The sequence below is a fragment of the Muscardinus avellanarius genome (genome assembly GCF_963383645.1).
Source record: "Muscardinus avellanarius genome assembly, chromosome: 20".
NCBI classification, from domain to species: domain Eukaryota; kingdom Metazoa; phylum Chordata; class Mammalia; order Rodentia; family Gliridae; genus Muscardinus; species Muscardinus avellanarius.
Genome location: NC_137806.1, coordinates 18,827,902 through 18,853,669, shown reverse-complemented (window position 1 = coordinate 18,853,669; position 25,768 = coordinate 18,827,902). Strand labels below are relative to the sequence as shown.

The 25,768-nt window shown below is 44.4% G+C and overlaps 1 protein-coding gene across 6 annotated transcripts in view; it reads right to left on the bottom strand.

Moving 5' to 3' along the window:
• FRMD4A (FERM domain containing 4A) overlaps positions 1 to 25,768 on the bottom strand; it is a gene marked incomplete at both ends in the record, with an annotated part of 621,402 nt that overhangs the window by 98,399 nt on the left and 497,235 nt on the right. For all 6 annotated transcript variants that reach the window (XM_080717053.1, XM_080717052.1, XM_080717050.1 and 3 more), the window contains 2 exons: positions 11,208 to 11,230; positions 12,084 to 12,140. In XM_080717053.1, coding sequence (XP_080573179.1) covers positions 11,208 to 11,230; positions 12,084 to 12,140 — 80 coding nt within the window. The remainder of the gene's footprint in view (positions 1 to 11,207; positions 11,231 to 12,083; positions 12,141 to 25,768) is intronic.

The window sequence follows — 25,768 nt, the reverse complement described above, 5'->3', positions numbered from 1 at the left end:
CAGGTGTGGTGTCGCACGCTTGTAATCCCAGTACGTGGGAGGTTGAGACGGGAGGATTGCAGGTTCACAGCCAGCTTTGGCTACTTGGTGAGGTCCTCCACAACTTAGGGAGACTCTGTTTTAAAATAAAGGATAAAAAATAGAGATGGGGGTGTAGTTCGAAGGTAGAATGCCCTTGGGTTCCATCTCCAGTATCCAGTATTGCAGGAAAAAAAAAAAAAAGGCAGTGTGACAGTATCAATGTCCTGGGGGTGGGAGGAGAGGCTCAGAGATGACCTATTCGTCTTCTGCCAAAATGTGAGGAATTAGAATTAGCTACTGGGGAAAACCAAAGATTTCTAGCAATATATCAAATATGGATTTTGTCAAACAACAAATTTAGCCAAGCTGCCATAAAGTTAAGAAGGCTGAAATTAAACTTGAAATGTGTTTCCTTTTAAAAAATCAGGAAAAAGCTCTGCATGGTGGCGCACCCCTGTAATCTCAGCACTTGGGAAGCTAAGACAGGAGGATCAGAGGTTTGCAGCCAGCCTCAGCAACTTAGTGAGGCCCTCTGCAACTTAATGAGATCCTATTTCCAAATAAAATAGGATGGGGTTGTAACTCAGAATGCTTCTGGGTTCAGTCCCCAGTAAAACACACACACGCACACACGCACACGCACGCACGCGCACGCACGCACGCACGCACAGGAAATAAACTTTTTAAAGGAAATTTCCCTTGGTTCAAACAAGATGTTTTGTCCATAACTTGTAGGGGAAACTTGAAGTAAATAAAATATACTTACTGTGGAAAAATTTTTCCCGAAACCAGTTGTTTCGGTTTACGCTGGTATAAAAACAATAGAGCACTAAATCCAGGAAGTTCTAGTGTAACATAAGAGATGATGACACCATGCTCTCCCCAGATCAACTGCCCTGGATTTTATGAATGTAGCATGCAGGTTAGGTCTTCCAGGGAAAGGCACTTTCAAGTAAGAAAAAGGATGGCATTATAGGTCCCATCGCTGACCCCCAATGCCCCAATCCAAGAAAGCTCCGAGGAACAAACTTTTAAAACTCCTTTGGTAGCAAACCTAACCTTTATCTCACCTTTAGTATTGGAGATTGAATCTAGGGGTACCACTGAGCTACACCCCCAGCCTGTTTTATTTATTTTTAAAATTTTGAAATTCTCATTGTTTCTTTTCTTTTCCTTTCTTTTTTCTTTCTGTCTTTCTTTCTTTCTTTCTTCCTTCCTTCCTTCCTTCCTTTCTTTTTTTTTTTTTTTGTGGTACTGGAGATGCAACCCAGGGGCATTCTACCTCCGAGCTATACCCCTAGCCTCTTTTATTTTTTATTTTTTTGAATTTTGAAATTCTCTTTCTTTCTTTCTTTCTTTCTTTCTTTCTTTCTTTCTTTCTTTCTTTCTTTCTTTCTTTTTCTTTCTTTTGTGGTACTAGAGGGATATTCTACGTCTGAGCTACACCCCCAGCGGTATTTTTTATTCTTTATTTTGAAACACGGTCTCACCGAGTTGCAAAGGGCCTCACTATGTAGCTGAGGCAGATGGTGAACCACGATCCTCCTGTCTCAGTCTCCCAGACGGCTGGGATTACAAGCATGCTCCACGACGCCCAGCAATCACTAAGTTTCTGAGGGTCTTGCTAAATTGCTGAGGCTTGCCTTGAACCTGCAGTCCTCCTGCCTTCCAAGTAACTGGGATTAGAGTTGTGTACCACCATGCCCTACACAAACCTAATCTTTTTATCCAAGGTAAAATGTGACCTATATCTTTCCCAAGTAGTGTGAGCAGAATCTGTGATTGGTTCAGGACTGCTGCTACATTTGAATTCAGGCGCTGAGAAGCACCTGCCCAGCCTGCCTAGGGGGTTAAATAGCATATGGTACCAACCCTGCATCACTGGGGTCCAACCAAGGAATTCTGCATTCAGAAGCATTGAGACCCTAAGGTTTCAGATATGTATTGTGGCTCTGCCTTCCTTTATTCAAGTGTATGATAAACCTACAAAACTCTGAGACATGAATAAGGTAAGTTATAAATTTCTGTTTTATACTGAAAAACATTTTTTTCTTTTTGTTGTACTGGGATTGAACCCAGGAACACTCTAAATACCTCTGAGCTATAGCCCTAGTCCTATTTTATTTTTAATTTTGAAACAGAATCTCACTAAGTTTCAAAAGGCCTCGCTAAGTTGCTGAGGCTAGCCTTGAACTTTCTGTCTCAGCCTCAAGTACTGGATTATAAGTGTGTACCATCACACTCGGCTTCCTCTGCTGATTTTTCAAAAGCATCAGGAAGCAATCACTTCTTTCCTGCTGTTCTTTTTTATGAACCAAAGAAAAGTTGAGGTCATAGCAAAAACATGGGGGACGTGCCCATCGCTCTCCTAGCACGGGTTTCCCCAGATGTAGGGAAGCCTAAGCACAGCAGCTGGCCGGGAGCTGCAGGCCGTCAGGTGGGGCTGCGCCCAGTGTGTCTGCGAAGCTTTTCCCTGTGTCTGACGTCTGCAGACAAAGGGAGGCACCCGGGCACCCTCAGAGATGTTCCCAGTTTGAGATGCTGGATTCTGAAAATATTTACGTAGGATAATATGTCATGCTAATTTACCAGCTGTACAGAGGGGCAAAGTTACAAACACATTTATGAATTATATACTTTATGTCTCTTTTTTGTGTGTGTATTGAAGTTTAAACCGAGAGAGTTCTGCCATAGAACCATATCCCTGGCCCTTTATTTTTTTTAATTTAAAATGGGGTTTTGTTACTGAATGGTAACCTCAAACCTGCAATCCTCCTGTCTCAGCCTCCCAAGTACTGGGATGACAGGCCTGAGCAACCACACTAGGCTCCTTGGCCTTTTTTTTTTTTCTTCTTCTGATGCTAATTGTTCAATTAAAAATGTAAAGATTTCCTTCGGAATTAATGAGTCTGGTTTTCTTAGGTTGAGAGAAAAAATGGTGAATTTCTAATTTAGTTGTAAATGTGTAAAATTAAAAACAAGTTTAGAAACTGTTTCTAAAGGCTATAACTTCAGGCAAAAGTTGCACTCAAGTAGCACGAGAAGAAACAACTGATTAACTTTCTACAATGTCACTCTTTAGGTTGAGAATTTCAACTCTGAAAAAACTAATTCAGTGCCATAAACACGAACCTTGTGCTATTCATGGGGTCCACTCAAAATGCGAAACTGAGATTAAATAACTGCTTAACAAAAGAGATAAGCTGTCATATACCAAATCTCCTCCTTGCTTTATGTTCATAACAATTTCCCAAGGATTTGAAGAATATTATCCTGTGAAAACCCCGATCCAAATGCTTTTCTACGCTTTGAAAATGTGAATTACACACTTGAAAGCCCAGTTAAATGGACTTTTGTGCACAAAACAAAGCTTTCTGTAACAATTTGTAACTTTTCCACTCGAACATTTTGCTTCAAATTTTCATAGATTTCTGTTCCTTTGAAAAAAAGCTCTTGCTGGCCTGAAAGATTCCAGCTGCTCCTGAATTACTCACGGTCTTCAAAGTCATTTTTAAATTATGAGAACACTCCAAGCGGCCTTCTCTCTTCATCTCTTTAAAAATAACTCCATGCATGATAACTATATTAATTTCAATTCTTCCTGAAGAGTTTTCTTTGGGCTGATAGGTGTGTTTCAAGCTTAATAGGTGACACGTTTTCCCTAGGAAGCTTCCAATAGGGAAATTCATGAGTTTAGGTAGGACAGACGCTGCCCGGTTATGTATGTTGTATTCTAAAAGTTAACTCTTCCTCGAACAACTGTCCGAGTATTTTTTCATAATTGTGTAAACATCTTAGCAATTTCTCTTACCACATGATTAATAATGGCTGTTTTGTCTTGAGTGGCAATTAAACAAGTGTAGAAAAATATACTCCAAATGATCAAAAGGTCTAATAATGATTTAAAACTGACCTTTATTAGTGAGAGTTGTACTAGTAAAATTACTGATGAAAGTGCAAAGTAATAGCAATAGTAGACTAGAAAATGCGATTTACGGACTGTTGCTTTAGATTAATCCACTATCAGTGCTGTTAGTTGTGCAAAAAATTACTTTGTTTCCCAGTACGGTGGCACCTGCCTGTAATCCCAGGACTTGGGAGGCTGAGACCGGAGGATCCCAGGTTCGAGGACAGCCTCAGCAACTTAGCAAGGCCCTATTTCAAAATAAAAAATAAAATAGGGCTGGAGGTGAAGCTCAGAGGCAGAATGCCCATGGATTCAATCTCCACTATCACAGAAACAAACAAATAACTCTGTCAACTTTTTAAAGATAGCCATCGATACAAATGTTTATAAATTACCAATAAAAAGAGAAGAAAATGAGCCTTTTGTCTTCTTTTCCTGTTGCTTTTCTGAAATTCAACTTTGACCTTTGACTGCATCTTCCGGCCTGACCCAAAAGATTTAAAAATCTGGAATTTTCAGAGATCAGTAAGCCAACCTTAGTTTATATCAATTCACAAGAAAACTTTTAAATGGCAGAACCAGCTGGGTTTAGTGGTGCACATTTGTAATCCTAATACTTGGGAGGGTGAGACAGGATTGAAGGCTTGAGGCCAGTCTTAGTAATATAATGACACCCTTGGTAACTTAGCAAGACCTTGTTACAAAATAAAAAATAAAATAGGGCTGGGGGATGTGGCTTGAAGGCAGAAGACCCCTGGGTTCCATCCCTAATACTAAAAAAGAAAAAGGAAAAAAAAAATCAAGAGAAGGCTTTTTCTTTCACTGTAAAAGTTTCTTTGACTTCAGACCGGTGACCACACAGTCCCATGGTTGATAGAAGATAAAATATTAAAAGGTCTTTACTTTACAGTCTTTTTTTTTTTTTCCCTCTAATTGCTCTTGGGACCTATGAACACATAGTCTCTGGAAGCTAGTGGGAATTTTTCAGCACAAATAAATACTACCATTCCTCTTCTAAAATGGAGGTGGAAATCAATTTCCCTTGTTAAAGAATGACTACTATTTGTTTCTATTGATTGAGTAATGCATCGCTGTATTTCTAAAAGCAGGATTTTTTTTTTTTTTTTTTTAAAGAAACAGCATTAAAAACCTGCAGCCTGCTAGCTCAGGGACACAGGAAGATTTCTTGCCTGCCCCTGAACTCTGAGAAGCTGATACTCTGTCACGTGGACAGGCGTTTAATTATAAACAGACGTCACAAACACTGGTGCCGGGTGTTCCATCAAAACCCCATTCTCTGTGGTGGCTGAGTCTATTTGGAAGGGGAGCCTGCAGACACAGGGTACCACCCATCACCTGTGAAGCACCCAGCCTCCTCCAGGAGGCCAACAAGGTCTGCGGAGTTTTCATGGAATTTCCCATCATTCTTTCTCGGGTATTGTTGGCTTGCTGGTGCTAGTAAATCTCATGCTGGGAGAATCCTGCTTTAGTGATTAGCATCCCGGCCCTTGGTAACAAAGATATTTCCAGGTCCCTATTGACGGCCCAGAGCAACAGAGCTTTACTGATCTGGCTTCAATAAATCTTGTGAACAAAAATTTCTACAGGACAGATGTTTTTTTTTAGCTAGTCTCTGTGAATGTATGGGTGGTTCTATCAAGGCAGTGTGGTTTTTGGTGTTGAGAACAAAGCAGTTTAAAATCACTTCAAAATGTTTATAATTACTATCTAGAAATTTGTGTTAACCTTTTGGAAAGATCAGAAGAACTGAGAGATAATGACAAGTGAGGTATTCCTCAAGATTAGGGGAAGGAGGAAAAAATAATAAAAAAATTAAATAATTAAAAAATAATTAAAATAATTTAAAAAAACAAGCTCGTATACTGAATAGCTCACTTAGAACAGTGAAGCAATATGTCTTCTATTAAATTATAATATAAGTAGAAAATATAAATATACTCTAAGTAGACTACACAGTGTTCTTTTCATTAACATTTTTTTGGGGGGGGTCTGTGTTACTGGGGTTCGAACCCAAGAGTGTTCTACCTCTTATCTATACCCCAGAACTTTTTATTATTATTTATTTATTTTTATTTTTTGTAGGATTGGGGGTTGAACCTAGGGGCATTCTATCTCTGAGCTACACCCTCAATCCTATTTTTTTGAAACAGGCTGCTGAAGGCCTCATAAGTTGCTGAGGCTGGTTGCAAACCTGCAATCCTCCTGTCTTTGCTTCCCATGCACAGGTATGCACCACCAGAAGGGCTCCTTTTTATTTTTTATTTTAACACAGGGTCTCATTGAGTTGCCGAGGCTGGCCATGAACCTGCGAGCCTCCTGTCTCTGCCTCCCACGTACTGGGGTTACTGTCACCATGCGGAGCTTCATTGACTTTTGTAAGAAAGAAAATATTACTCTTTTACAATAACACAAAAGTTTTAAAATAAAAAACGTCAGTGCCTAACACTCAAAATATAGCAGCATTTGTGATGAAAAAAATCTGGTAGCCGGGCGTGGTGGCGCACGCTTGTAATCCCTGCGCTTGGGAGGCGGAGACGGGAGGATCGCGCAGGTTCGAAGCCAGCCGCGTTGGCTTAAGAGACCCTGTTTCAAAAATATAAAATAGGTCTGCGAGTGTAGCCCGGAGGTGGAAGGGCTTCCAGGAACCCCAGTACCACCAAAAAAAAAAAAAAAAAAAAAAAAAAAAAAAAATCTGGTATAAATCATGGGTAATACCTGTTAGTTGCCTAACATTCAGTAGCGATTATCAAATGAGAACTTTCTGCTTTTAGACTGAGTTCTCCTCCCCCTTCACATTTGCTGATAGAGCTGACTTGACTAATAGCTCTCGGACTATGCAATTGTTTTTAAACAGAGAAATGCCAACTCTACTGATTTCCTGGATGTTGTCAGACATGAGACTTTTTCTTTCTTTTTTTTACACATACATACAGCAGGAAACGAAACGAGATTACCCATGCCGTGCGGCGGAAAATAATAGAAGTGGGAAAACATTGTTTTTAGATAACACTATTTCCCAACCCTTTAATGCTATCGTACAAATCTGTCCACCATCTATCAGTCGGAATATATCGTGTGTGGCATATATTTCTTCCTATCGCAGACAATACCGCTTATCTGTCTATATACATCAGGCATTTTCTTTCAGCAATGGCAAAGCCAGCACTTCACTGTCAAGTTCAGTAAGACAAGGAAGTGAGCGTTTCCATTAACTGGAAAGAAGACAGATACGCAGAAGGCGTCAGCTGCGCAGGAGAGACCACAGAACGCCAGAGGCTCATGAGAAAGCAGTGTGGCTCAGCGTTGTCTTTAACTGTTCTCTTCCTATCGAAGCATTTCAGCACTTTTGACTTCTCTCACTTGTATAAACAAGCTGGCCTGGGTGTGGTGACACATGCCTGTAATTTCAGTACCTGGGAGGCAGAGACAGGAAGATCACAGTTTCGAGGCCGGCCTCAGCAACTTAGACCCTCAGCAATTTAGGGAGACCCTGTTTACAAATAAAAGATAAAAATAGGTTTGGGGGTGTAGCTCAGAGGTAGAATGCCCCGGGGTTCAATCTCCAATCTATATGTACAAATAATAATAGCAACAATAATAACCTTAGTGGGCACAGTGGAACACGCCTATAATTCCAGTTCTTGGAAGGCTAAGACAGGAGTATCGCAGGTTTGAGGCCAGCCTCAGTGATTTAGTGAGACTCTGAACAACTCAGCAAGGCCCTGTTTCAAAATAGAAAATAAAAAGGGCAGAAGGGAGTCAGGTGTGGTGGTGGTGCACACATGAAATCCCAGTATTTGAGAGGCTGAGATAGGAGGATCACAGGTTCAAAACCAGCCTCAGCAGCTTAATGAGGCTTTCAGCATCTCAGTGAGACCCTGTTTCCAATAAAATATAAAACAAGTCTAAGTGTGTAGCCTGCGGGTAGAAGAGCCCTGGGTTCCATCCCCAGTAACACACACACACACACACACACACACACACACACACACACGTCTGGGTGTATAGCTCAGAGGCAGAACCCCCAGTACCACTACCGCCACCACCACCAAAAAATACAACAAAACAACACAGAGCTTTATTTCTCTCGAGATTCAGGAATTTGCTCTCATAATTTGTAGATTTCTAATGCTCATTCCATATACGTGCAATCTATAGACAGCCACTGAAACATAAGTGTATAAATAACAACATCCCAGTCAAACTATTATTTTGGGAACTTACAGGTTCGAGACCCCCTTAGGCTTTGGAAGAGTTCACTCTTCACCTTTTGTGTGACTACTAATTTATAAGTTTATTTGATCCTCCAGATTCTATATCTTAGAATTAAACCCCAGGCCCTGGGAGTTGTCCCCCCACCCCGGTACTGGGGATTGAACCCGGGGCATTCTGCCTCTGATCCACACCCCCGCCATATTTTATGTTGAAACAGGGCCTCACTAAGTTGCTGAGCGTGTCACTAAATTGCTGGAGCTGGTCTTGAACCCGTGATCTCCCTATGTCAGCCTCCCCAGTGCTGAGTTTATAAGCACGCACCACCACACCCAGGTAGGCCCTGTGTTTTATATATACAAAAGCCTTTTTTTTTTTTTTGGTGGTACTGGGGTTCCTGGAAACCCTCCTACTTCCGGGCTACACTCCCAGACCTACTTTTTATATTTTTATTTGGAAACAGGATCTCCTAAGCCAGCATGGCTGGCTTCGAACCTGCGCGATCCTCCTGTCTCTGCCTCCCAAGTGCAGGGATTACAAGCGTGCGCCACCATGCCCAGCTTAAGTTTCAGTATTTCTAAACTGATGTCTTATTTTATTAATATCACTCAGGAAAATATATTTACAGGGCATGTTTCTTAGTTAAAGGCATTCAGTTACATACTAAGATTTAAAGTTAGGCATTCATGACTAATGGCAAATCTTGCTCTCTATAAAGCTAAATTATGAAACGAGACATCTAAAATGCCTTATGTAGCTGGACGTGGTGGCGAACACTTGTAATCCTAGTACTTGGGAGGCTGAGACAGAAGGATCACAGGTTTGAGGCCAGCCTCAGCAACAGCAAGGCCCTCTATAATTTAGTGAGAACCTGTTTTCAAATTAAATATAAGATAGGGCTGTGGGAGTGTAGCTTGGAGGCAGAATGCCCCTGGGTCCAATTCTCAATACAACAACAATAAGAAAAAATAATAAAATAAAATAAAACGCCTAATCTTCAGCCACCAAACACGATGTAGCCAACCTCACCGTCTGGGGGATCTTCCCAGAATTGGCTGCGAAGAGCCAGAGCAAGGACTTTAAAGTTACTTCTCGTATCCTCCAGCTTCAGGCTTCGAGCCTGTGTCTCCTCTGACCTTCTGGACAGTTTTATTTCTCCTGGGCTGCAGAGAACGAGGCGGCCCAGCGATTCTCACGCAGCTGATCGCCTCCACCTTCTGTGCGGGAGGCTTTATGTGATGAGATAAACCGACCTTTGGGTCAGGTGGCTGACCTCCCCTCCCGCCAGCTGCAGTTTATACACAGGCTGCGGGACAGCGCTCTGACAAATGCAGCCCAACCTGGACCTTTGTTCCGAGAGAGCCAACGGCTGGCATCCCCCCCGCGCGTTACGGGGCCACCACGACCTCGGCGGCCAGGCCGGCACTTCCTCCTCCCTGGCGAGCCGGGGCCACGTTCCCCGGATCCGTGGGGCCCGCCAAGGCTGCCCCAGACCACGTTCCATCCTGTCTGCGTACTCCTCCAGATAAATAAGATTCACAACAGAGTTCAGGGCTGGTGAATGAGAAATCTTTGGAGTAAGTAGAGCAGACCCAGAGTCCACCGGATTTGTGGTTTTTCAGCCATTTCCAGAGCCAAGTTAAGGTAATTAGAAAGTAACAAAGAAAAACGAATGTTTCAGGCTACTGTTTCTATGACCCCAAATCTTTTTCTTTTCTTTGTTTTTGTGGTGTGGCACTGGGGATAGAACCCAGGGGCTACACCCCCAAGCCCTATTTTATCCTTTTATTTTGAAACGGGTTTGCACGAAGTTGCAGAGGACCTAAGTGGCCATGGAACTGCGATCCTCCTGTCTCAGCCTCCCAAGTACTGGAATTACGAGCATGCACCATTGTGCCCGGCAACCCAAATGTTTCATTCAACAAATTTCGTAGGTGGTGATCAGTCAACTGCCAACCTCAAGGTCTCCAGATAAGGCTTTTCATGATCATTATCTATTAAAATTTGAGCTGGGCGTGAGGTGCATGCCTGTAATCCCAGTACTTGGGAGGCTGAGATGGGAGGATCACAGGTTCGCGGCCAGCCTCAGCAACTTAGGGAGACCCTCTTTCAAAATAAAAAATAAACCAGGGCTGAGAGTGCAGCTCAGGGGTCCAACACCCTTGTGAAGGCTCTGCTGAGGATCGGGAGAGACTGGGGCCATTTCCAGCTGGGTGGGTCAAGGGGCAGTGCTTAGTGGGATGAATGGCGGGTCCATGTTTGCAATTCCACAGGGTTACTAAAGCCACCTCCAGGCTCCCAATGGTTATTGCTGTTTATGTTTTCTGCAATACGGTATTTTATAAAGTAAGAGAAGCTGAAGTGGTATATTTATGTTTTAACACTTTCATAAAAGACATGTTCCTATAGGACAACGTTTTGTGTCCTTTGAGGGTCAAGAGCTAAGTAAGAAAGGGGAAAAGATGCCCAAGTACTTATCAGGGGCTGTCAGGTTATCTGCAGCCACCTTTACACCATGGAAGTGACTCCAGGCTCCATGGAGACCCATGGACAATTAAGCATCAGACCTCAAAACTGGCCACACAGGACCCTGAGCTCTGGCCTCCCTCACCGGCTCCGTGACCCGTGGCCTTCTCATTTAGGACAGCGCACCCACACTGCTATGACTGTCTCCCCTCTGCCTGATCAGTTTCAATTGATAACTTGAAGCTGGAGCTCACCACTAGCATATAATATTACTAACTTGTCCTCCTACAAAGGACAGGGAGGATAACTTCTTTTAATCGAAAAACAACAGAATACTTTTTTTTTTGGAGATGAAACCCAGGGGCATTCTACCTCCGAGCTACACCCCCAGCCCTATTTTTTTATTCTTTATTTTGAAACAGGGTCTCTCTGAGTTGCAAAGGGCCTCACTAAGTAGGTGAGGCTGGCCACAAACTGCGATCCTCCTGTCTCAGCCTCCCGAATGCTGGGATTACAAGCGTGCACCGCCACACCCAGCGACAGAATACATTTTAAGAAAAAAAATTTTTTTTAAACTCACCTTGAAAAATCTCCCTTTGCCTCCTGTAGAAGAAAAAAATATCAACATCAGTAAAACATTAATCTAGCATTAAACTTTAAAATACAATGTATAATCAAGTCCACTTGACCAAATGGAACGTTCAGCCTATTTACTGCAGGACTGCCATTAGGAGGGAGTAAGTGTATTCACTCTACCAGTTGTCTATGAGACACAAAGTTAAAGTTTGGAAGATTAAATATACAAAGAAAGTGATGTATAATAAAAGAGTTTCACTTTCTACCTCTGGGCCCTGGTAACTTGCTCAAGTTGAACATTTTGAACATGTGATTGTTCAGAGCTGCTTTTGCTTCGTTTTGAATTGTGCTGGGCTATTTCCCAATTATACCAAAGACTTTCCAGGCAGGGCCAGGAGAGTTCAGTGGACCCCGTACCATGCCTTAAACACAGCAGTGCTCAGTAAATATTTGCGGAAGGAGTGACTTTATAATACACTTCAGCCCATCCTGCCAGTGTCACACTACAAGGTCTCGCTTTCCTTCTCTGTCTCCCTTTTACATAAAGATTTCCTCTCCTTCTAGGGAGGATGGGCATCTTTGCAATTCATTCCAGCCATTCACCTGGCTTGCCCTCGGGTGAAAGAAAGCACCAAAACTCAAAGGAAATGAGCTCACTGCGTGATTTCAGTTTCTCCCAGGCTCAGGGTAAACACACAACTTTGCAGTGATACTGCTGTCTTAAAATTTGGGAATAGTAGAAACCCCTGTTTAGGGTTCTGGTGTCAGTGTTCCTAATGGCTCCTTCCAGCTTGTGGCTAGAAAAAGCTAGGAAGACCAACAGTAGATATGGCTGCTGTCTGCGTGGTGAGCCTTCTTTCTTCTGTCTAGAGCAACTTACCTGTAAAATATAGGAAGCCAGTTCAAACACCACTTCACTGTCGACGTCAATAAGCTCCTGAAAGGGCAAATCAATGGGGAGGGTTAGCTGGACGCTTAGCAACAGCCTGTTCCAACTCTAAAAGGATGTCTGGTCCTCCTTTCCAAGGAGATCCCCAGAGTCACCAATACTCAGAAGCTGCCTTTGGTCTCTGAGACCCTCGCTCTCAATTACTCGGTCCCTAACTCTCTGGCACCTTTTTATGGCTCTTAGACAGAAGGCACTAGTGCTCCTAGGCCGACTTGGTCATTTCAAAGCTGCGTCTTTTTGCTATTGTTACTGGGAATTGAACAGAGAGACAGTCTATCTCTGAGCTACACCCCCAGCCCTATTTTATTTTTTACTTGGAAACGGGGTCTTGTTCAGTTTCTGAGGGCTTTGATAAGTTGCTGAGGCTAGCTTTGAACCTGGGATCCTCCTGTCTCAGTCTCCCCAGTACTGGGATTGCAGGACTACAGGCATGCACCACCACGCCGGCTCAAGGTTCCACCTTTAAATTTTGATGGATCATTGAGGGGTGGACCATCCCCAGCTTTTTACAAACATGTCATCTGATCAGTCAGTGGCCTATGGCTGCTTGATAACCAATTGCATTTCCTTTGCAAATTTGACTTCAAAACTAGTAGCAAGGTTTTACTGAAAGAAACTTTGTATGGGAATTATGATTCTTTAAGCTAAAAATTAGATAAAATTAAAAATATCGTTCCTCCTTATATCAGCAACATTTCTCTCATGGGCTCTCATATTTCAGTATAGCTAGTGGCTACCAGGTTGTCAGCACAGATTTAGAACGTTCCTATCACTGCAAAAGGTTCTATTGGTCAGTGCTAGTATGAAGTCTAAGTTAAAAACACTTCTGCCCTTAATAGGCAGATAGTTTATCACCTAACTACTTAACCGTGATTAAGGAAAAAACCTTAAAAGAACATAAGTTTTTGGTTTTTGAAAAAAGCCCATGTATATATTTTTCAAGCTGAATGTATAGTTCTACACCATCTAAGATGTTTGGGTCGGTGGTGGATCACATATATTGGCTGTCCCATAAGATTATGTTATTTGGTCATAACCATCACAATTTGTGAAAGTACATTTTATGATGTTTGCACAATGACAAAAATCACTTAATAATGCATTTATCAGGATATATCCCCATCATTAAGTGACACGTGACTGCAGTTCCTATCATTTTTTTTAAACTGATTTATTGAGGTATAACTAAAACATATCCAAAACTGCACATTTAACTTATATAATTTGATGAGTTTGGACATACGCATACACCTCCAATGCCAACACCCCAATGAAAGCAATACACACGTTCATCACCTCCAGAAACATCCTGTACGTGTATGAGTGTGTGGTAAGCACATTTAACATGATGTCCCCTCTTAATAAACTTTTAAGTACACAATATTGTACTGCTGTGGAGCATATCGGCAGGCAGCTATAAGACACAAATGAACTGATGTCACACTTTTATTAAGATTGAGAAGAAATGTCTATCTTGATTTTCCTGTCCCCACTATTGCCAGAGCTACACTAGGTGACTGGATGGCAGAATTAGAACAAAGAGACATTCAGAGGCCGGCAGGCCCAGCCCCACGCTTTCATTGAGAGCGGAAACCCAAAAACATGCAGGGGCTCACCCGGGCCAGGACCTTAACCGTAGTTACAGAATAAAATCAACTCTCTAACTTTTTGTTCAGTATGTGGCTTACCTTAGGACGGCCGCCCCTCAAATTGATAATGACTCAGTCTCACCCAACGTATTCTCAGAACAATATCTACCATTTAAGTTAGCTTAGCGTTACTTTTCCCTTGAATTATAAACCCAACTCTGGTTTATGGGCTATCTACTGATCTGAGCGGAGTCCAGATCAGCCCTTATAGCTCAAGAGCCTTCAAGCCATCCTGTATTTTTTGAAGGAGGGATATTCTTGGGTTTTTTCAACTCTAGGAATTTCAATATTAGATAATACTATCTGCTACTAAACCACCTTAGAAGTGTGCGCTCAGAGAGCTAACAAGCATACACAAGAATGGGGCGCATAATTCTTTATATTTAACCGGCCCAAAGAGCTTTCTGGCCCTTGTAATTGATATAGACTGTCAGGGCTGGGGTGTGGAGGAATGTTTGGAATGGCAGATCTGGGATTACCAGATTGCATCAGAATGTAAATCAACGGGCAGTGTACAAATGACTTAACAGAAACTCGGCCCAGGGTTTCCACAGTAGATCATTTCTACTCTTATTATTAATGTCTGCTTCCTTTCCCACCGATTGACTCCTAAGGCGCTTGTGGGTACTCATTAGCATATCGGGGTGTGTGTGTGTGTGTGTGTGTGTGTGTGTGTGTGTGTGTACGTATGGGCGTGTGTCAAACGCTTCTGTCAAACATTTACACCTCCGTTTCATGCTAACGGTCAATGGTGGGTTAATGGTTAACATCCGCTGGGAGGCTTATCTGATGTGCACCTCAAAACCAACCATCAGAAAGTAACTCTTGTAAATCTGAACGCAGCTTTTAGCTTACCAACTGTTTCATCTGCTAAAAAAAAATGTGTGGGGGAGCAGGAGTGGGAGAAAAGGAGGAAGGTATTCTTCTTTTGTAGTACCAGGAATTGAACTCAGGGGCATTCTATCTCAGAGCGACACTCCCAGCCCTTTTTATTTTGAGACAAGGTCCTACTAAGCTGCTGAAAGTTTTGCTACATTGCTGAGTGCTGAGGCTATCCTCAAACCTGTGATCCTCCTATCTCACCCTCCTAAGTACTGGGATTAAAGACAGGTACCTCCACACACACCATATTTTATATGGTCCATTATGTAGTTCCAGGAGTTTCTGTTGGTGAATATTAACTGCAATGTACTATTGCCCACAGGAAAGCTTCCAACAACACACTATTAAATGTCCAGCTGAACAAGTTCTCTTTCACCATGGTTGTCCTTGGGGTGAGTGGGAATTTGCACCTTTAACTGGGGTGAGTCTTCTCCTTCTCTGACCTTGACCTCAGTGAAGATATTACAAAGATAAGGGTCAAAATGTGCCCCATAAGAGAAAATTATTAAGGAATGAAGTTCCTGTGATTGGAAATCTGATGGACAGGAAAGTTTCATTATTCTTTCTTCCCATTCTTATTTGAATTTGTTGAATTCAAGAATCATCTTATGGGATGTCCTCAGAGGTGTCACCACAGAGATCTAAAGGGAGAACTTGGCAATATGTGGTCCTCGCTGGGCATGGCAGTGTGTGCCTATAACCCCAGTGGGCATGGCAGTGCGTGCCTGTAATCCCAGTACTTGGGGGCTGAGACAACAGGATCATGAATTTGAGGACTTGAGGGCAGCCTCAGCAACTTAGCAAGACCCTGTTTCAAAAAAAAAAAAAAATAGCACTGGGAGTGTAGCTCAGAGGTAGAATGCCCTTGGGCTCAATCCCCAGCACTCCCCCTCCCCCAAATTGTTAAGAAAAGACTTTCAGATTTTGGCAATCCTTGCCCAGTTCTCTGACATCCTTTGTTCACAGGCCTCCCAACACCTGGCTTTCCCAGGTGGTTTTATCTTTAAGATTCTGCTGTGATGGAACAGAGCCCGACCCTCTCTGCCCACTCCTGTTTCCCACTGTACTTCCAAACCCGAAAGTCAAGTTCCCGGTAGAGGAGTTCAATGCGCGGCCATATCTAACATTAAAACGAGCACTCTACTTTTTTGTTACCTGACTTCCCTATGCTCCAGAAGTGGCATTTTTCATGTGTTTTTGCTCAAGTAGAGTAAATAAACTGACCAGGACAGTAAGGAATGTGTGCAGAACTCCTAGAGTTGCCTGGAGCTCTGGGTTTTCTCTGCATAGAGGACAAAATGGGGAAGGAGGAGGGGAGGCAGAGGACGGCTAAAGGAAGATCTGTGGGCTGCAGCTCCCATCGGGGACACACGCAGAGGCTGGCGTGTGCATGTGTGTGCGTGTGTGTGTGTGTGTGTGTGTGTGTGTGTGTGATTCTTCTGGTTCTGTTCAATCCAGCTCTGTGCTAAGGGCCGATGCTCCCAGAGCCCTCTGAGCAGGGATTTTGCAGGGTTGTTTCTGTTTTCTAATCCAGAATCTTGCCTGGGAATTGAAGGCAGCGCAGTTGACGATCGCCAGCAGCGGGTATGCGCAAGGCCTCCTGGTTCCTGGGACATCTAGAGATACTCTGAACTGTACAGCTTTGTCTCTGTCCCAGCATATTTAGTATTTATAGGAATCTATAAAACCGGTGACCTTTGGACACCACTTTCCCTTACTGCTGAATGATGTAGGCCACTTTCTTCAATCTTTGAAAAATGGTAAAAAATGATAGAGTGCAACACCCTTTGGGTGTGTGAGTGCCCTGGGGTCCCAAGTGGGGTCCCGAGTAGCAGGGTCCACGTCCTCTCACCTGGGATGTTTCATCCCAAATGAAGCGGCGGAAAGAAGAGGCCCTGGGTCATTTGGCAGCAGCAAGATGAATGACAACGCTTTCAGGAGACGTCCATTAGAGGGTCAGCCCCCGAGGCCCGCTGGGCAGGCCCTGTGGCTGCAGGACTCCTTCCTGACCCTAGCTGGAGGAGTTTGCTGGTGGTCTTGACACGCCTTCCAGAATCTCATCAGAGAGCATGCCTCCGCGGTGAGAATTTGTAGAATTTCCAACTTTCATGTAAGACTAATGAGATGATTATAATATACAATAGATGCACAGCCATGTGGTAGGTTTAGATGACGCAGCCAGGGCATTGAGAAGCCCTTGCAAGGCTGCAGGGATTTCTGACACACTGTCAGCCTCACAGCGCACCTCACGATCCCACGAAATCTCTCTTTTTGGAAGTCTGGGCATAGTCAGGATGACAGCTCCATGTCCATGGGAGTGTGTGTGTGTGTGTGTGTGTGTGTGTGTGTGTGTGTGTGTGTTTTGCTAGGAATTGGGCCTCCAGAGGCATTCTACCACCAACCTACACCTATTTACATTTTTTATTTGGAAACAGGGTCTTGCTAAATTGCCAAGGCTGGGCTTGAAACTGGGATCCTCCTGTTTCAGCCTCCCCGTGCCCTGAGATGGCTAGATGCACCACCACATCCAACTATGGGAGTCTGCATGTAGGGAACTGGATATCCCCTCACTCTTACCCACAGGAGCCTGAGGACCCTACTGCCTGGCGGTCCTCCTGAAGACCATTCCTACCCTTACCAGCTCTCATCAGCCCAGCAGCTCAGGGTCATCAGGCACGACCCTGTCCTTCATGACTTTTACCTCTTCCTCATCGGCTTCTCTGCCTATTCTGTCAGTGGGTGTGATGAGGTGTAAATGCACAGCTGATTTGGAAACCACAGAACCACTGAACAATGTCATGCCTGCATTCTTTATTTCTGCTAATCAGTATCTATAAATAATCTGAACTCTACGATTTTGCCTCTGAGCTTCAGCATATTGAAAATTTATAGAGCTGGGCATGGTGGTGCACACTTGTAATTCCTGCGTTTGGGAGGCTGAGACCGGAGGATCATGGTTCGCGGACAGCCTCAGCTATTTAGAAATGCCCTTTGCAACTCAGTGAGATCCTGTTTCAAAATAAAGAACAAAAAATAGGGCTGACAGGGTAGTTCGAAAGTAGAATGTCCCTGGGTTACATCCTAGTACCACACCAAAAAAAAAAAAAAAAAAAAAAATATATATATATATATATATATATACACACACACACACACACATATATAGGAATCTTTAGTAAGATTGTATGTGTGTGTGTGCGTGCATGTGTTTGTGTGTGTTTATGTGTGTGCAGGTATGTGTGCATGAACATGCGTATGATACTGAGGATTAAATCCAGGGGCATTCTACCTCTGAGCGACACGCCCTCAGCCCTATTTTATTTTATTTTATTTTATTTTTTATTTTTTGTGGGTCTGGAGATGGAAGCCAGGGGCATTTGACCTCTGAGCTACATCCCCTGCCCTATTTTTTTATTCTTTATTTTGAAACAGGGTCTCACTAAGTTGCGGAGGGCCTCACTAAGTAGCTGAGGCTGGCTGCAAAACGTGATCCTCCGGTCTCAGCCTCCCCAATGCTAGGATTACAAGTGTGCGCCACCACGCCTGGCCCTATTTTATTTTTTATTTTGAAATAGAATCTTGCTAAGTTGCGGAAGGCCTTGTTAAGTTGCTGAGGCTGGCTTCCATGCACTTGTTTCAGCCTCCCAAGTCCTGGGATTACACATGTGCATCACCATGTCCATCTCATTTTATTTCATGTTTTATTTTGAAACAGGGTCTCACTTAGTTGTGGAGGGCCTCGCTAAGTTGCTGAGAGTGGACTCCATTCTCCTGTCTCAGCCTCCCAAGTACTGGGATTATAGGTGTGCACCACCATGGTCAGCTATATTTAGTAATATATATTTTTTTAATGGTACTGGGGATTGAGTCCAAGGGCATTCCACCTTCAAACTCTCAGCCCTATTTTTTTTTTCCTGTCTTGAAATAGGATTCTCTTGCTAAGTTGTGGAGGGCCTCACTAAGTAGCTGAGGCTGGCTGTGATCCTCAGGCCTCAGTCTCCCAAGTACTGGGATGCGTGCGCCTCCACATCCGGCTTAGTAAGATTTTTTTTTTTTTTTTTTTTTTTGGTGGTACTGGGGTTCCTGGAAGCCCTTCTACCTCTGAGCTACACTCCCAGACCTATTTCTATACTTTTAAAATTTGGAAACAGGGTCTCCGAAGCCAGCGCGGCTGGCTTCGAACCTGCGCGATCCTCTTGTCTCCGCCTCCCAAGCGCGGGGATTACAAGCGTGCGCCACCACGCCCGGCTTAGTAAGATTTTTAAGAGATGGAAAGCAGTGTGAGTGTGTGTGCATGTGTGCACGCATGTGCATGCATGTGTGTGTTTGTGTTGGTCATCATGTATGTTAATCTTGCATGTCAACTTGACTGGCATGGGCCGCCCTTATTAAGCATCTTTTCTGGATGTGTAGGTGAGAGTCTTGGGATGAGGTGAGTGTGCGAATCCCGGCCCTCTCCAGGTGAGTGTGCGAATCCCGGCCCTCTCCAGGTGAGTGTGCGAATCCCGGCCCTCTCCAGGTGAGTGTGCGAATCCCGGCCCTCTCCAGGTGAGTGTGCGAATCCCGGCCCTCTCCAGGTGAGTGTGCGAATCCCGGCCCTCTCCAGGTGAGTGTGCGAATCCCGGCCCTCTCCAGGTGAGTGTGGGAATCCCGGCCCTCTCCAGAGTGAGTGGCCACCATCCAATACCTTAAGGGCCTGAACAGAACAAAAGGTGGAGATAAAGGACATCCCCGCCTTTTATTTCACCCTCATCTTTGAGCTGGGGCACCCCGTCTCATCTTTTCCTGCCCTTGGGCGGGGATTTACAGCACTCACGCCCTAGTTCTCAGGCCTTCGAGCTTAGACTGAGTTAAACCCCAGCTTTCCTGCAGCTGGCGCCAGGGACTCTTCAGCTTCCAGAGTCACAGAAGCCACGCTCATGTGACCAATGTCTCCCTGTGTAGTAGTATCTCTACTTACAGTATTATTGTTACTTGGAAGAGCCCCGCATTATGCGGCGTGACTCATCAAAGTGGGCCACGATGCACATCCTTAGCTCAACTTGCTATCTTCTTCCTGCGGCGGTGTGGCCGCCCTGCCTCGTTGCACAACTCCTAATGACTGCGCGAAGCTGCCCCTGGGCACACGGGGGCTGCGGTGCACGATGGAGATTGCCGCCATCTTGCACAATTCCTCTTCCTCAGCCCTTTGCCAGTTTCTCAGCAGTCAAGTTATTTCATGTTTGTTTCACGATCCACAGGGATGCACGCCATTCATGCTGAGCCAAGACTAATTCTGTGGCACAGGGATTTCTCGTGTTGGGCACGGCAGAGAGTGTGTATACTGAGCCCAAGGAATCTCTCTTTGAGAAGTCTGAGCACAGCCAAGATGACAGGTCCACATGACTTTGCTTTAGGGAGTTGGCAAATGGAGCCCCTCCCTGTCCCTGTCTGCCTGCTCTCTGTCATACAAGCACATGTACTGAATCCATATCTATCAAACGAAGGGAAAGGACGGGGTTCTTTGGGTCTGAGGCTAATATTTATGTTGGTTCCTCTGTCCTGTGGGACTGGATTCTGGGCTTCGTTTCTCCCTCCTCCAGATGAGATGACGTTATCTGTTCATTAACAAAGCTCCTTGAGGATCCTCCGTAAAGCCCATTTATTTCAATATCCACAAGAGCGATAGCATTTGGACTTAAGAAGCAAATGTAGCCCAAGGATAACTACTTAACTTCTAGTAGTACGTGGATCTCCCAGACCTCCGCGGCCTTCTCAGAAGGAAGGCGGGATGAGACCCCTGCCTGCACACAAAACAGGAAATTTACCATTTTTCTTCTCTGTACACACATTTGCAGGCACCAGAGTTGAGGATTTCCCGGGAAGTATGCAAACCCTTGCTCCCTGGGATCATCATTATTAATTAAAGACAATTATTAAAATAGTTATTAATTAAAAACAACTTTCTGAGATCAGTGCTGTGTCTGGTACAGTGACAGGACATGGAAGCTGATATAAAAACCCACTCTGAGCAGGATGCAGTGGTGCACACCTGAAATCACAGTGCTTTAGAGGCTGAGACAGGAGGTTTGAGGCCAGTCTCAGCAACTTAGCAAGGCCCTCAGCAACTTAGTGAGACCCTGCTTTGAAATAAAAAATAAACTAGGGTGGAGTGTGCAGTTCAGAGGTAGAATGCCCCTTGGTTCACTCCCCATTACCCCCCCCAAAAAAAATCACTGTAAAAAATACTTTTGCCAACTCTTCCTTCAGCTGCAGGCGTGTATTTCAGTCTGTACTCAGATGGCAATTATGGGTTTAAAATTTTGGTTATTATTGTTGGACAAGATAAGGATTGAGTTGGAGCAGAGTTAAAAGGTGGCAAATATGCCAGGCGTGGTGGCACACGCTTGTAATCCCCGCGCCTGGGAGGCGGAGACAGGAGGATTGTGCAGGTTTGAAGCCAGCCTCTCTGGCTTAAGAGACCTTGTTTCCAAAGAAAATATAAAATAGGTCTGGGAGTGTAGCCCGGAGGTAGAAGGGTTCCATCCCCAGTACCACCACCAAAAAAAAAAAAAAAAAAAGGTAAATATGCTTAAGGAGTGGAAAGTAGTTATATGGTTAAAAAAAAGAGGTTCTGGCTGGGGGTGTGTGTGGCACACGCCTATAATCCTAGTACAGGAGGATCATAGGTTCAAGGCCAGCCTCAGTAACTTAATGAAACTCTATTTTTCAAAATTAAAAAAAAAAAAGGACTGGGGGTGTAGCTCACCCTTGAGCTCAGTCCCTAGTACACTATAAATAAATTAAGTTTATCAGTTGAGTTAAAAATGAATGAATGAATGCATAAGAGTCATAACAACACATCGAGTCATTCATAGCACCTCACAGCACCCAAACACAACCTGAATCAAACAAGCATCAAATTCCTCCTTTGAGAAACTGAATGGAAACGGAATGGAATAGCCTTTCCATATGGGAGCCAGCTTCCTTGTGTCTCTGAAGGCTCACGTGTGAAGATTTGGGGGCTGGTGCTAAAATTTCTTTATTTCCCTTGTAACTCTAAAATTTATAATTCGGGGAAATCTTTCTAAAAGTTAAGCAGATGTTGTTATATTATAAATATCATTTTTTTGCGTGTGGGTCTGGGGATGGGATCCCAGGGGCATTCGACATCCGAGCTACACCCTCAGCCCTATTTTTTTATTCTTTATTTTGAAACAGGGTCTCACTGAGTTGCAAAGGGCCTCACTGAGTAGCTGAGGCTGTCTGCAAACCGCGATCCTCCTGTCCACAAACTGCGATCCTCCAGAATGCTGGGGTTACTGAGCGTGCGCCACCACGCCCGGCTCTATAATTACCATTTTGTGTGTGTGTGGTGGGGTAACTGGGGATTGGAACTAGGGGCACGCTACCTCTGAGTTACACCCCCAGCCCTTTTTATTTTGTTTTGATAGGGTCTTGCTACGTTGCTGAGGCTGTCCTTCCACCTGGGACTCCCAAGTACTGGGATTACAGGCGTGTGCCAGCACGCCCAGCCTGTGATGACTAATTCCTGACCGTGATTTCATTATGTCAGCTGCAGAACTCAGAACAGACAGGATTCGGTCCTGAGCTTGGGGCCCAGGTCACCGGTTGCTCCTGCCCTTGTGACAGTACGCTGCCTCCCAGGGCCCTGAACGATGCACCTCTCAGTAGAGGAAGAGGCCGGATGGGAAAGTCTGGGCCGGAGGACTCCGCTGCCTCCTGAGTGCCATCCCAGGGAACACATGGCATTCCAGGCCGACTTCCCATCCGTGTTTTCCGTAAAACCAGGCACACTTTTCTTCGAACTGAAGTTTTATGAATCCCCTGGTCATACACTTCCTTCCCATTGCCCACCTGTCACGTTGGTGAATTAAAAACATATCGGGAATGTTGGAGCGCACAGGGCATTGGCAAAACCACACACACTTCCCGCACCGCCTGGGTAGATGAGACAGCCCTGACCTCTCAGGCATATTTTAATTCTGTGCAACCTGCAGTATTAGGACAGCATTTCCTTCTCTTTCTGCAGAAAATAGGGGGATGTAGGGAAGAGAAAGTGAGAGAAACTCACTGTGGATGCCTTCTGCATCTTGATGAGAAAGAGAGGAAGGGGGGATGGTTAAGTGCAGTTTGGGGAAAATAAAACAAAACAAAAGAAATAGAACTCCTTCCTGTTCGTTTCTGCTGTCAAAGACATAAGAAGATGACCAGGAATCTGAAATTAAAAAAAGGTCCAATTTGGGTGTGATGCTACACACTTGTAATCCCAGTTCTTGGGAGGCTGAGACAGGAGGAAGACAGGTTTGAGGACAGCCTCAGGAACTTAGTGAGGCCCTCCACAACTGTGGGACACTGTTTCAAAATGAAGCATAGAATTGGGCTAAGGATGTAGCTCAGAGGTAGAACCTCTGGGTTCCATCCCTACTACCATCAAACAAACAAATAAATAAAAGGAAGTCTATACCAGAATGGAGGCTACTGCCTTCCCCAAACCCTGGCTGTGAGCGGCTGTTGTTAGGGAAGGTGGGAAGGTATGGAGAGAGTGAAGAACCACAGGAGAAAGATGGCGGATGCTGCTATCTTGGGTTCCTCAAGGAAAAACCCAAACCAGTCTACCACTGGACCATCCCACGGGGATGTCGCCAGGGTACCATTCTGACCCATGGTCTCAGAGCACTGGCTTTTAACTGTCTCACTCTCAAATATGAATGAATAGGCCAGGATCATCAGACAACCAAGGAAAGCCTTCTACAGGAACGGCAGGGCAGAACCAACAAGCAGCGTCAGAAAGAACTGGACAGAAACAGAGTGCGCATGACCATCTAATCGGAGAGACAGGAGGGGGTATTATGTTCCTAAGACGATAATTGGATAATATAAAGAAAGACAAAAATCAGCTAATATAAATAAATTCTTGGAAATTAAAATAACAGCAAAGGTTAAAAACTCCACAGAAGCCGGGCGTGGTGGCGCACACTTGTAATCCCAGCATTTGGGAGGCTGAGACAGGAGGATGGCGGTTCGTGGCCAGCCTCAGCTACTTAGTGAGGTTCTCTGCAACTTAGTGAGACCCTGTTTCAAAATAAAAGAATACAAAATAGAGCTGGGGGTGTCGCTCGGAGGTAGAATGCCCCTGGGTTCCATCCCCAGACCTACAAAAAAATAAATAAAATAAAAACTCCATAGAAGAGATTAAAGGTGATAATAACAAAATGTCACAGAAAGTAGAATAAAAAGCCAGATGGACAACTGGAGAATGTTGGGGTCACAGCAGAAGGTGGCACCCACGTCTGACTCACAGCAGTTCCAAAAAGAGAGGACAGGGACAAGGCAGAAGATACCAAGGAAATAAGAGAGAAGACCGGCCAGAACTGCAGAAGAATACAAGTGACCAGGCTAAAAGTGTCCATCCATCCAATACCTAGCATCTGCCAGGTCTGGCGGTGTGTGCCTGTAACCTGGGAAGTTCAAACGGGAGGCTCCTAGCTTCAGGGCCAGCCTCAGCAACTAGTGAAACCCTCAGCAACTTAGTGAGACCCTGTTTAAAAATAAATAAATAAAAAGAGCTGGGAGTGTGGCTCAGAGGCAGAATGTTCTTGGGCTTGGTCCCCAGTAGCAGAAAAACAAAACACCAGAGGTGTCACACAATAGATATGACGGTGGACTTCTCGGAACAGCACTTGATATTCTGAAAGAAATCATCATTCCTTATTTCTATATCCAGCCAACCTACTAATCAGAACTGAAGGTAGAATAAAGATGTTTTCAAATATACCAGGACCCAAACATTTTACTTCTCACACGTGCGTTCTTTGGATTTACTGGAGGATATTATCCAAACAAAAAACAGGAGCACAGGACCCGGAAGGACCCGGCACAGGGTGGGTGGAGAAATACCCAGGTGGAAGGGGCCTCCCATCTGAGAGCGTGAAGGAGGCCGCCAGGCCGGAGCAGGAGCGCAGAGGGCGCCAAGAAAATAGCAGCCGCTGCAGCCAAAACCAAACCCAAGAGAAACCCTGTAAATCACCATTGGAAATTAATATTGGAATGCACTTGGAAACCTGTAGTTTTGTTTAGCCTCTCTGTATCCTTTGGGGGGAAAAAGCAAAGGAGACATAGAAACTTAACAAGTAAAAACAAGGCAATTATTCCCTTTAGGTAAAACAACTGGCTGTCTAAAATAGAATCACAACCATTTGCATTAGTCATAATAATGCTATGCGGGTGATTATGGCTTTAACCCAGAATTATGTTCTTACACTATTAAGAGATGGGAAAAGAGAAAGTGTGGGTGGTTGTAGGGGACACCCCAATCCTCATCTATCTTAAGAGGAATTCAGTAAGTCCAATCAAGAAATCGCTGGGCCATTTATGTAGAAATATAGAGGTAAGAACTAGAGGAAACAGCTAAAATGTTGAGAGCGGTGGGACCAGGGTGGGGCAGGAGATGGCACGTTTTCATAATAAGCCATTTGACTTTTAAACTATGCCACATAATAATTCGATTAAAAAAAACATATTTTGGGGTGTGTGCTGGGATCCAACCCAGGGTTGCAAACATGCTAGGTGAGCCATTATCCAGCCCCCAGCCCCAATAAAAACAGATCTTAATACTTTGTTTTCTTGTTTTCCTGTTTTAAGTGGTACTGGGGATTGAACCCAAAGGCATTCTGCCTCTGAGCAGTACCTCCAGCCCTATTTTATTTATTTTTTTAAATTTTGAAGCAAGGTGTTACTAAGTTGCAGGGCACCTTGTTAAATTGCACCTGCGATCCTCCTGTCTCAGTCTCCCAAGTACTACAGGTGTGCACCCCATGCCTGGCTTAACGCTTTAAAATGTGAATAAAGTAGATCTTTGGGGATGCAGGGTAGCAGCTTATTTTACCTGAACAACTTAGATTCTAATATGCTGTAGCGATCGGGCCCCAGGAAACAGGGAGGCCTGATGATGATAGACTGCTGGGTAAACAGAAGCCTGGGGTGCAGCGCCATGACAGGCCATCGCCAGCCCGGTTCCTGACTCTCCAAAGCCCCAGATGTGCCAGGGGGCCGTGTGGGAGGCACCAAGAGCCAACAGAAACA